Genomic DNA, 10,873 nt, shown 5'->3' with positions numbered 1-10,873 from the left:
ACCACAGTGTTCTAGAACCGGCAAGGAACAGCGACTCAGTTTTCCTTAAAACCACATCAATGCTAATTGAAGTCTATCAAGGATTGCACTGTCAGTATCAGCAGAGCGCACTTCATCAGGAAGAAATTATCAGGGTACGAAACAGATTCATTTTCATTGTGAAATCGTCTGTCTGCTGTGCAACAACAAATTAAGCTCTGGGTAACTATTCCTGTAAAACACGTCCTATGCATAGCATTGCTATTATGGGGTGGATAGACATGGCAAAGAATCAATTAAAACTCTGACACATTAAATGGAGCTCAAAGACCTGTTTCACAGGTTTCCCCAGAGGAAAATAATCATGTTGCATTATACTTTGAAAGCCAACCGAGGCAAGATTTCTGAGACAATTTCTGGGCTTTACAAGACAGACTTGAGCTTTTCTAAATCATTTTAGAGGATTACGGCATTCAATTCTCCATTAGTCCAAGAGCATCATGGTGGAGCAAGAGGGATTATCTGCGTGCGGACATCCATCAGAAAACTGTAAGTTTCCTTTTAAAAAAATATTTACAAAATGGTGAAAATACGAGAGTGTATATATTTATGCCCATTTGGGGGTGAAAGCAAATATTAAGCAAGTAAAATCAGAGGGATATTAAAACTGAACTTCCTTTTTATTTTTATACGAGGGCTCTCCCACCAAAGGAGGCAATCATTGTTTAGAAACTGTTTTTAAGGAAGTTCTAGTATTTCAAGAAGAGCCTCTCCAAAAAGAATGAGAGGGTTAACAGTGGAATGTGGCTAATGTTTGTGGTTACATTGCTTAAACCGTGCTTTTCTCTGACGGCAAGTAGGAATGTTAATGATAAAAACAACGTGGGTTTTTTTTTTTTTTTTGGCTAATTCAGACATCTGTGTAAACCATCTTTAGTCTCAATGCCTGAATAACTTCTGAGCCTCAACATGAATAAATATTAATAAAAGCGATTTCGAGGCTCAAACAGTATATTTTCAGAAGTGTCACCTACAAATGAGCTTCAGCAGAAATAAAGAAGTGAACAAGACCAAAGTAAAACAAGTGCCATCAATGATCATTGTGGAGCGACAGGTTATGGACTGCCGATGTGATAGACGTGTCAGGAAATGGTCTCGGAGACTCCGCTGACCCCAAACTTTGCAGGCTAACTCAAGAGCAAAGAACTAGAGAGAAAAGACAACATGAGAGTGGAGTGTCAACGTCATGCTTCTTAGACATTTTACCAGAGGTGGGGGGAGAGAGATTGGAACCCAGAGTGTAAGGACAAGGCTAGGCCTGCCCACTGACATGTTCAGCACTGGTACAGAGCAGTTCATTTTCAGAGGAAATGCTGTCATGATGCAGGAACCCATTCAGTTAGGCTTGACAATTCTGTTCATGAAGTCAACCTGCAACATCTTTTCTTTTTAAGTAGGAGGGGGTGCGAAAGAGATTGGAGATTCCCCTTTTAAGCAAGAGTACTGGTCATTATAATTTTTCATAAAGACCTTCTGTTCTTTTTTTGTTTAAGTTGCTCTCTAAATCCTTCAGCTCCCCTCTACTGCTTGGAAAAAAATACTTTGCAGATTACATACTCGTGTACGTTAAGCTTTCTTAATCATTGTAGAGCAGCAGTCTCTCAGAGCCACTGAGGGGAGCTGAGAATGTGCTGGGATCTTGGGGTCCTGCCAAGGTCCTTGGGGCTGCAGGGACAGAGGGTGCCCTGCATTCTGGTCGGGGACCTGCCCTGCCTCCTGCCCTTCCCTTCCACCCTCTCCCCTCACATGCATATTCCAGCCACAATGGCTTTCACCTCTGAGTTCATATTTTAAAAAAGTTTCCATTGCTTAAAGCAAACAAAAAACTAAAATATTATTAAATTATTCAACCTTTTCACTTGACAGAGAGAGGAATTTAACTTCCCAGAGGATTATAATGAGTTTGTTACAGGCAAACCAGCAATAGAAGTTACTTGTGGATAACTAGTCCTATCATACTGATCTTCCTTTCCCTTTGTCCAAAGGAGCTGGTAGAGTCTATCTACCTCACCCATCTCCTATCTCCACTGAGCTCAATACTCGTATTCAAAGCCTTACCACAATACACCACCTCAAGGATAAAAATACACGTCAAGGATAAAACTTTATACAACCCTTATATACTCCATCCCATTCCACAAACATTTATTGAGACCTTCTCCGTGAGCCACGCACAATTCCTGCCCTCAGCTATGTAGACAGCCTGTTTTACTGACAGGCATCTTGTAATTTAACTAAGACAGAAATTCCCTTGAATATATTGTATTATTGAAACCCAAGAGGAAGGGGAGGAAAACAGTCTGGCAGTTCTTCAAAATGTTAAACAGACTTACCACATGACCAAGCAATTCCATTCCTACGTATACACTCAAAAGAAGTGAAAACAGAGACTCAAACAAACGCATGTACACGCATGCATTATTCCCAATAGCCACATGGCCATACACAGATGAATGTATAAGTTGTGGGATCGCCACACAATGAAATATTATTCAGACATAAAAAAACCCCAGGAATTTCTAATACTGCCACCCTGCAGATGAAAGTCAAAAATATTGCATTACATAAAAGAAGGTCACATGTTATATGACTCCATATAATATTCCATACAATGATTCTGAGTATATGAAATTTCCAGAATAGAGAAATCCATAGAGTCAGAAAGCAGACTGGTGGTCGCCAGGGGTTGGGGGGAGGCCAATGGGGAGTGACTGCTTCATGTGTACACGGTTTTCTTTTGGGGTGATACAAGTGTTCTAAAACTACATAGTCGTGATGGTTGCACAATATCGTAAATGTCTAAATGCCACTGAGTTGTTTAGTTTCAAAGGGTTAATTTGGTGTTAGATGAATAAGTGGAAGGCTCTGAGGAGGCTGGGAGAGATCCAGGAAGCAAGCTCATGGGATCAATGGAGGATCAGCTCATTCAAACCTGGAATGTCTTTTTGGACTAAATCCTGGGAGAAGTGGGATCACTAGTGAGGACTTTTAAGCAGGAGAATGACTATTCAGAGCTCTGTTTAGACTGCACGTTTTGAGTGGAGGACTGAAATTAGTGGCGAGGGTCCGGAACCATGGAAACTGGACATGGGGAGTCTGCTGGCCCAGTGAAAGAGCACAAGAATGTGCCAGGATATAAAATGTCTACTTGACCATGTTTGGTTAAGTGATTTGTAATCATCTTCCCCTAAATTTGAACAAAGAAATAATAACTGGGGTGGGAAATATTAGCCACAACTCGTTTAAAATCAAGTTTTAAAATGGTTTAAGCCCATACTTTTGCACATCCTACGAGCTTTGACATCCAACAGAACTTTTAAAGAAAAATTAACCTGCTTCCTCTTTCTCTGAAGATGACTCATGAAGATGTGTCTTTGAACAAGTATTTTATCAAGGAAAAAAGCATGGTTTTGATGAGAACAAATTGCAGTCCAAAAATAGATTTAGAAAAGGAGCTATGATCCAAAATTAATACATTTATTTTCTCAATCAAACTTTGGTCCCTTTAGAAGAAATGTTGCATGCCGGAACTTTTAAAAAATAGACAATAGAATTACTTTGTACGGAGAATAAAAATATGAATGAAACAGGAATGAAAATCTGATCTGCTCCATATTCACCTAAGTACTAAATTCAATATAACCGATTGGAACCATACCAGACCTATGAAACCAAACTTTAGAGGGGATTCAAAAGATCTCTCTACCTTGTAGTCAGAGTATCTGCCAGTCAGCTTCCCCTTGTCCTTCTAAACTGACCAACTGTTCTGAAGGAAACCCCAGGACTGAGGAGTTTGCCGGACTCAGGATTTCCAGAACATGTGGGCACCTGGCTTTCACCTCCACCAAAATCCCTTCCAAAATTCCATCTTCGATGCAGGGTCAGTTTCATTTGGAAAGAAAGTAAATAACAGCAGCAGTGAAGAGGAGTGAGGAAAAGATGGGCATCATTTGGCATCCGTAATGTGGAAAGAAATACATTCAAACAGCAAGAATGTATTTCCCATGAGTTCTCAGACTCACAACCTCAAACCTGTGTGCCATGACAGTGATGTGGCTTTCAGGCAGGCTGCAAGGGAATGCTTTTCACCTCCCAAATCATTCACTCAACAAACACCTACTGAGGTCCGCCCATTGACCAGGTTTGGGATCAAGTATTGGGCTCCAGAGGTGAAATGTGCCAGGCCTGACCTTGGGAGATGCTCATAGGCTAGAGGAGATGGACTGAGTGACAACCAAGTCTAACACAGTGTAATTGAGAATTAGAACTCCCAGCTTTCAAGAGCCAGACATTGATATACATTATCTGCCATTCTCACAACTACACCTGAAGGTAGGTGCTATTATCCACATTTTAAAAATAAAATAATAAAATAAAAACTGAAGCTCGAAGAGGTGGAACTTGCCCAAAATCACCCAGCTAGCAGTGGCAGAGGCAGGCCATAAGCCAAGACTGTGAATGAGGTTGGCTTGATTCTGAAAATTTAGCCTATTCTACTATTCCCAGGTCTCTTTCAATGTGATCCAGGTTAAGATCAAGGTCAGTGTCATTTCTGCCCTTCCCCCAGGTAGTCTTAGCCTTTCATCAGAAAACAACTGTATCTACACTTTGAATTGATAGCAAAATTGCCAGGTTTTAAACATGTATGCTAATGATTGCAGCAGTGTGGGGGTGGGAAAAAGCTAGATATTTATGTTTAACCAGCAGACAATTGGAAACTGGTATTAGAGGCTAGATCAAGATGGCATACAGAAAAGAAAACATTAGGCTTCATGACATTGGATTTAGCACCGATTTCCTTGGATAAGACACCAAAGGCACAAGCAACAAAAGAAAAAAAGAGACAAACTGGACTTCATCAAAATGAAAACTTTTGGGCATCAAAGAATACCGTTAACAGAGTGAAAAGGCAACCAATAGCATGGGAAGAAACATTTGCAGATTGTGTATCTGATAAGGCATTAATGTCTAGAATATATAAAGAATTAATAAAATTTAATGGAAAAAATAACAACACAATTTAAAAATGAGCAAAGTACTAGAATAGATATTTCTCCAGAGATATACAAATGTCCAACAAGCCAGTGGAAAAAAATGCTCAACATCACTAAACATCAGGGAAATGAAAATCAAAGCCACAATAGGACAACACTTCACATCTGTTAGGATGGCTATCATTAGAAAAACAAAAGCAAAAAGAAAAAACAGAAAAAAACAAGTGTTGGCAAGGATATGGAGAGATGGGAACCCTTGTGCACTCCTGGGAATATAAAATGGTGCAGCCGCTACAGAAAACAGTATGGCAGTTCCTCAAAAAAACTTTAAATAGAATTACCATATGGTTTAGTGACTCCACTCCTATCTATATACCGGAAAGAATTAAAAGCAGGAACATGAAGAAATATTTTGCACGCCCACGTTCATAGCTGGATTATTCACAATATCCAAAAAGTGGAAGCAACCCAAGTGTCCCTTGAAGGATGAATGGGTAAACACAATGTGTTATACACATACAATAGAATATTATTCAGCCTTAAAAAGGAAGGAAATTCTGACACCTGCTACAACATGGATGAATCTTGAAGACATATGCTAAGTGAAATAAGCCAGTCACAAAATGACAAATGCTGTATAATTCCACTCATATGAGGTACTTGGTCAAATTCATAGAGACAGAAAGTAGACTGATGTTTGCCAGGAGCTGGGGTGGGTATGGGGGAGGAATGGGAAGTTGGTGTTTAATGGGTACAAAGTTTGAGTTTGAGAAGATGAAAAAGTTCTGGACGAGGGTAATGGTGGTTGTCACATATTCACAACAAATATGAATGTATTTAAAGCCTATAGACCTAAAAATGGTTAAAATGATACATTTCGTTATGTTTATTTAACCACATTTTTTTAAAATATGGCATACGGAGCCCATGCATCTGTTCACCTCAATTTCAACTCAAAATTCCATTTAATGACAGAAAAACTCTGCTTAAAAAATTCATTAGCTAGGGAGTCGTTTAATGGGTATAGAGTTTCAGTTTTGCAAGATGAAAATAGTTCTGGAGATGGATGGTGGTGATGGTTGCACAACAATGTGAATGTACTTTAACACTACTGAGCTATACACTTAAAAGTGTTAAAATGGTAAGTTTTATGTTCTACGTATTTTACCACAATCAAAACTGAAAATAAAAATCCACTAGAACAGTGGAAAGCAAGAATGGGTGTTACCAACCCACTAGAAAATGTGGGGAATTTCTGAATGATAGAAAGCAGTTGGAATCAGATGGATGGAGAAACAGGAAGAAAGAAACTTCAGCTTGAAACCCAGCATACCTTGGAAATACTGTGGGTTCAGTTCCAGACCAGCGCAGTAGAGCGAGTCACAGGCGTACCTTGGCAATATTGCGGATTCAGTTCCAGACCATGGCGATGAAGCAAGCATCTCAGTAAAGGGAGTCCTATCCTGATCTTCGCACTTGCCTTCCACTTGTAAAGACGCAACACCTGTGGAGCTCAATAAAATGAGGTATGCCTGTACCTGCAAGAATTTCTGCTGTGAAAAAGGGTAAAAGAAGAGAAAAAGTGATTGTCCAGGAGATAACTGGGGTCCTCTATAGGGATGAGCCCTGGTATCACCTGGGGAGGGAACTCAAGCATAGATTGCTGCACCCCACCCCAGAGTTTCGGATTCAGTGGATCTGGGGTGCGGCCTGAGAATTTGCATTTCTAACAAGTTTCCAGGAGATGCTGACACTGCTGCTCTGAAAGCCGTGATTTAACAACCACTTTAAGGAGCAGCTCGACCTGTCGGCCATTCCCTGACCTCATGAGAGACAGACAGCAGCAGCTCTCTTAAGTGGAAGTACTGAGTGGAGATTCTGAGGCTCCAGATTTCTAGAAAACTCATGGAGTGGGGGACAAGGAATCTCCCTACTGGAGGCCAGGCTATCTCCTCAACGATGATGAGAGGCAGTGATTTGGACCATTGGCAGTGATTCCTACCACTATCGTAAGCTTACCAGACATTTTTACAGTCAAAGGAGACAAGGCAGCCAAGAATTGCCAAATATGTGACGAAAGCCAACACTGAAAAAGAGAAGTACCAGTGCTAAGAAAGAGAATTCATTCACAAGGAAGGTAGAATTAACCAAAGTAAGAGTTGCTAAAATATGTTTACATTTACTTGCCCAGAGTCACACCGTAAATATTAGAGTCAGAACTGAAAATCCAGGGACCATGTCTCAACCACCAGTGTACCCCAAGCAGGTGAAGTGAGATATATTAGTTATAATTAATTTTAAATGGCCTTCATGAAATACCATATCATTATGTGCTCAGCCATTCCCTTTTTATTTAGTATTTTTCACTGTTGGCTGTAGTAAACATCTTCATACATATAGCTTTCTCACTTCTGTTGGCTTAGCTCCTTAGCATTATTTTAATACCCAATAAATGGCATTACTTGGTCCAAGGAGGTAAAAAATGTTATAGTTATTGCAACACATTATAGTGTTTACCAAACAGGCTATACCAGCTGACAATGTCATCAGCAGGGTGTGAATATACCACTTTCACCACCACCTCAGATGGCACGGTGGAATTGTTTGTATAAATAAATATGTTTGTAAAAATATAATTTAATAGCTATGCAAGTTGGAAATTTGCATCACCAGGCTTGCTGATGAGCTGTGCTTCTGGGAGGCCTTATTCAAGACCTCTTCATTCAGCTCACCTGAAGGTGAAGCATTGCCCTCCATCAGGCCAGGCCTTGGACTTCCAAACTATCTGGAGCTTTGAAAGGAGCTTTCATCTACAGCCTGCACTGAATGCCACGATATTTTGGCTAGGTTTTCTTTTCCACTTTACCAGCTGGCTCTTCTGCATGAATTGGAATGACTTTTAAGCCAGGCACCCTGTAGCCCTGGTCTGTGAAACCAATGCTTCTCAGATTTTATTGTGTCTACAAAACACCTGGAAATCTTGTTAAGTAAAGATTCTGATTCAGTGGGCTTAGGGCAGGGCCTGAGAGTCTACCACTCTCTCAGGTGATCCTAATGCTCCTCATCCTAAAACTCTAAGAAACCTTTGTTTCTTAGACAAATCAGACAGCAAACGAAACCCAGGCTGTCCCCGTCGAAACCCTCAAATTCCAGCTCAGCCTCTGACAGCCTCAAGGACTTTGGTCTAGTCAAGCCTTCTCTGAGGCTCAATTTCCCCATCTGTACAATGAAAGGACGAGGTTAGACAGTGAGTCCCTTCTATGGTTTTCATTTCCATCTTGGACTTCTTTGGCTCATTTCTACTATTTTCACATAATGTTTATTCAACAAACAACATTTGAGCTCCTGAAGATGAGCCCAGGTTCCTTTCTAAACAACAGGAATGTGAGAATCAACAACATACCTAGTATTCCCTATTTGTGTGGGAGATCAAGTCTACTGAATTAGAGCTGGAAAATAGTTGGACAAGTGTTTTTGGTAGGAAAAGCTCAGGGTGCCATGGGAACCAAAACAAAATGGACCTCACCTAGACCAATGGGCATCAGAAGGGACTTTCCAAAGGATGTCATTACTCAATTGACCTCAGAAGGATGACAGGTGTGATTCAGGTGAAGTTGGACAAGGGAAGTGGGATTGTGTTCCAGGCAGAGGAGAAGGCACGGCAAAGGCCCAGGGCAAGAAAGAGCATGGGACTTTCAAGACACTGAAAGAGGACCATGTAGACAGCATGGAAAGGACCAAAAAGTGCTGCAAGGGGAGCCGGAGATGCCACAGGGTGCAGAGGGTTATGGGCCTTGAGTGCCATGGACTTGGCTGTTTTACTAAGAGTGACAGCAGGCCCTGGGGTGCCTAAAGAAGGATTGGAACAGACCTGGATTTCATGAAGGTTGTTTCTATGATGCTTCAGTATGGAGATTAGACTAGAAGGGACAAGATCGAATGTGAGGACACCATAAAAAAGATTTGCAAGAGTCCAAGAAAGAGAAGATAAAATCGTGGGCTAGGCCTGCAGCAGTGGAATATGGAAGCCTTGCGTGTGTCAAGGCACATGTAGGAGGTAGAATTGAAAAGGCTTGCTTCAGTGGGGAGCGGGGTGAGGAGATAAAAAAAAAGTACATGAATCTTAGTGGCTTACAATAATGAACATTTTTATTTCTTACGTATGGATCTATGGGTCAGCAAGGCTCAACCTAGCTCTACTGAGCGCAGCTCCAGGCTACAGGTCAAGTTCAGGTCTGACCCACATCCCTCCCGCTCAGGGACCTGGGCTGAAGGAGCAACAGCTGTCTGTGGCATGCTCTTCTCACAATGGATGGCAGGAGCACCGTGGGAAGCAGAAACACAAATGCCTCCTAGCACAATGCCACTAGAGCCTCTGTTGGGAACGGCCACATAGTGATTCTTTCATTCAAAGCAAGACCGAGGAATAAGCCCAAATCAGTGGAGTGCAGATGTGTACTCTGCTCCCCGACAGAAAGGGAAGGGAGAGCAATTTGTGAAACAATAATATAGCCTAGCACAGGGAATTAAGCCCAAGCCCAGGTAGATGGTGGGGCCACTTACTGAAATAAGGAACACATAAGGAGGAATATGTGTTTGGATAGGGGTGCAGAGAGAAAGTGAATTCCATCCCGGGGCATGTTGAATGGTGTCATGCGGGGTGACAGGCAGGGTCTCAGATCCCGCGCCCCACAAAAGAACGCAGGACATGGCGAGGCCAAAAAGGAACACCCACGGAGCCATAGGTAGGGTTGTCATACCACTATAGTCTCACTGGAGGCTGGATTCACACGACATGTGACCTGCTGTCCGCTTTTCTGCCAACTGACTGACTCCCCTCGCTAGCTGCAATCCACCATGCTAACTGCAATCCGCGCTTGCTAGCTGAGCCCCCATCTTCTTGCTAGCCCCCATTTTTCTGCTAGCAGTTATATTAGTGCCCAGTGGCTCATTAGTTACAGCTGACGGCCACTGGTTACAGCTGATGGCCAGCCAATCACAGTTGATGGCCATTTACTACCCGAGCCAGCACCTTTCTGTGTGAGGCCGAGAGCCAGGAAATGCTCTCTGGGGCTCTGTCCCCACAAGTGGAGTTACCACTGAGATGTTCAAGCGGAGTCTCAAAGAAGCAGGTGGCTAAGTGGTCCAGAGCTCAGGAGAGAAGCATGGGCTCAAGTTATTTATCTGTGAGTCATCAGCACCGGGTTGGCCATAAGAGGGGATGAGATCATCCAGGGAGAATTTGCAGAGTTAGAAACAGGACAGGCCTAGCCCAGAACACTCAGGAACTTCAAGGAATGGTTCTTGAAAGAGAGGGCCTGCAAAGGAGATGGAGCTGAAGCCAAAGCTAGCAAAAGCATTGAATTCTGGAAGCCAAGGGGCAGGAGTATTTCAAGAAAGGGAAAGTGGGCGAGAGTGTCAAAAACTGGAAAAGTCCAATAGGTCTGACCCCAGGAGATTGATTTCAGGAGAGAAGGTGATCAGAAGCTAGACTCTAAGACAGCACACAGAGATGGCTCTTTCAGAGAAACTCAACCACCTGCCACCTGCCTCTACTTCTGGATGAAAGAAGGCATAAGGAGACCTATCTCCTACCACCCCTCGCAAGTCAGATTTACGTAAGCTTTTTATCAAAGGACAACAGAAAGGTGCACAAATCATAAGTGCACATAAGTGTACAGCTCAATGCATTTGCACGACATGAACCCCCGTACAGTATCCAACACCCTACACAGCACCCCCAAAGCCCTCCATTTGCCCCCTTCCCGAAACCTCTTCCCCACTCCCACTTTGAAAAGATGCCAGTGCAATGTGAGATCATCTGGGAACCTTGCTGAACC

The 10,873-nt window shown here is 42.4% G+C and overlaps 1 protein-coding gene across 1 annotated transcript in view; it reads left to right on the top strand.

Moving 5' to 3' along the window:
- Positions 1-348: 348 nt before the first annotated feature.
- The window catches only part of PTPN3 (protein tyrosine phosphatase non-receptor type 3), a 129,046-nt gene continuing 118,521 nt past the window's right edge, over positions 349-10,873 (top strand). Inside the window, exon 1 of the mRNA XM_081065489.1 lies at positions 349-528. Within this exon, the coding sequence (XP_080921615.1) occupies positions 480-528 (49 nt within the window). The 5' untranslated portion in view covers positions 349-479. The remainder of the gene's footprint in view (positions 529-10,873) is intronic.

This window comes from Rhinolophus hipposideros (genome assembly GCF_964194185.1).
Source record: "Rhinolophus hipposideros genome assembly, chromosome: 11".
Taxonomy (NCBI): domain Eukaryota; kingdom Metazoa; phylum Chordata; class Mammalia; order Chiroptera; family Rhinolophidae; genus Rhinolophus; species Rhinolophus hipposideros.
The sequence above is the reverse complement of the archived record's forward strand: the minus strand, read 5'-3'. Positions and strand labels throughout refer to the sequence as shown.